The 1,671-nt window shown below is 37.0% G+C and overlaps 1 protein-coding gene across 1 annotated transcript in view; it reads right to left on the reverse strand.

Annotated features, from left to right (window-relative positions):
• LIPM (lipase family member M) overlaps positions 1 to 1,437 on the reverse strand; it is a 25,956-nt gene extending 24,519 nt beyond the window's left edge. The window contains exon 1 of the mRNA XM_066348793.1: positions 1,164 to 1,437. Coding sequence (XP_066204890.1) covers positions 1,164 to 1,310 — 147 coding nt within the window. The 5' untranslated portion in view covers positions 1,311 to 1,437. The remainder of the gene's footprint in view (positions 1 to 1,163) is intronic.
• Between the last annotated feature and the right edge of the window lie 234 nt (positions 1,438 to 1,671).

Here is a 1,671-nt window from a genome sequence, read left to right on the forward strand (position 1 = left end):
TATAAATTATGGCTCTACTTCCTCCCAGTGGCGTGGCCTGATTTAAATTGCTTAACCTCTTTAATCTCAGTTTCTTGATTAAAAAAATGGGGATGATCACATCAACTGGTTAGGGCTGTGAAGATTAATCCTTTGAGTAGTGAGTTTTTTTCATGCTCGCTGACCCCCGGGAGTGAGTTTTGTTTTTTTTTTTTCCAAAAAATGAAATTAGTTCCAGTTACAGTTTTATTAACTTAAAATCATGTTTGTTTGATAACCAATTTATGGAAACAAGAAGAACATATATTTGCCTTTTGTTAATGTTGCCTTACACCTTTAAAAAATAAATCGATCATACTCTGAATGGTCAGGAGGCATGAGGTCGTACATAAACGTTTGTATAATCAGAAGATTAAGTGAAATTAGTATTTCTGCAGGTTTCATCACAATATCTGCCATGGAATATGTGTTACAGGATGGGAGACATTATTAAAACTCAACTAAGAATTTGAAAGTAAGCCAAAAAATTACCTGGGATACCTAAAGAAATGTCACATCCTTCATGAATTTTACTAACAGGTGGCCCTCTCTAACAATCATTAGGGTTCATTCATTTATTGTCTGTCAACACAGTTACTGGTCCAAAACAGGATAACAAGAATGCTTTAGAAGAGCACAGGATGCTACTAGAAGGAGGTGCCCTAATAGTAAGAAGCAAGGGATAACACCTTTTTATTATGGGAGAAAATAGAACAGGAATTAGCAAGCAAACTTGACTCAAAGAAATCACTGAGCTAAAGCCAGCCTGTAGAAAAGGAATTAAAAGCACAGACAAATGGAAATAATTGAGGGTCTGGGCTTGGCCTATGATACTGCAATGAATTTCCTGTATGTAGACTGAGTCTAAGAATTCAAGAAAAAGTTAAATTGTGTTTGAAGCCCAAAGGAATTAAGTTATTTGCCCAAGTTTACCGAATTTGTTTGAGGGGAACCCAGTCAACTCACACCCAATTTAGCAGTTTAGCACTTTCTAGTACAATATGCTAATTTATGACTGCTCTGCTAGCAAAACCCACCACCATATATAAATATAATACATACACTGAAGATAATACACAGATGGAAACATTAACATCTAAGGCACTTCATCCCCCCCCCAAACAGTACGAAAAATCCCAACTTACAATATTCATGAATGCTTCTGGGTCCACATCCTTAGTCGGCATACGTACTGAATTCACATCTCTTTGGAATAAATGCACCACCAGAATCAGAAGCCACACCTCAGTTTTGTGTGAAATGATCCATTCTCTTGACAAGATTTTTGACATGGTCCAACATCTGCATGAATGTTTTCCTGGCAATATAACAACTAATTCTGAAGTCAGAAGGATCTGTAGGTTTAAAAATGTATATTTTCCAGCTGTAATTCCTCCCTAAATTCTGGAGTAAATTAAATAAGCCTGGTTGATAAGAATGAAAGAACACGAAGTTAGAATGGAAACATAGTCTAGGATGTCCCAATACAATCTGGCTCCTCCCACTCCCTCACGCAACTTGCCATCACCAATCCTTTAACTTGAAGGTGTGTGGAACTCTGATGCAACCTAGATTTATGTGCATGTGATACAGCTCATAAAATCCTGCTCTTCATCATCAAGGACCACAGGGAGCATCTTTTTCTTTTTTCTC

This window comes from Saccopteryx leptura, chromosome 9 (assembly GCF_036850995.1).
Source record: "Saccopteryx leptura isolate mSacLep1 chromosome 9, mSacLep1_pri_phased_curated, whole genome shotgun sequence".
In the NCBI taxonomy this organism is placed as follows: Eukaryota; Metazoa; Chordata; class Mammalia; order Chiroptera; family Emballonuridae; genus Saccopteryx; species Saccopteryx leptura.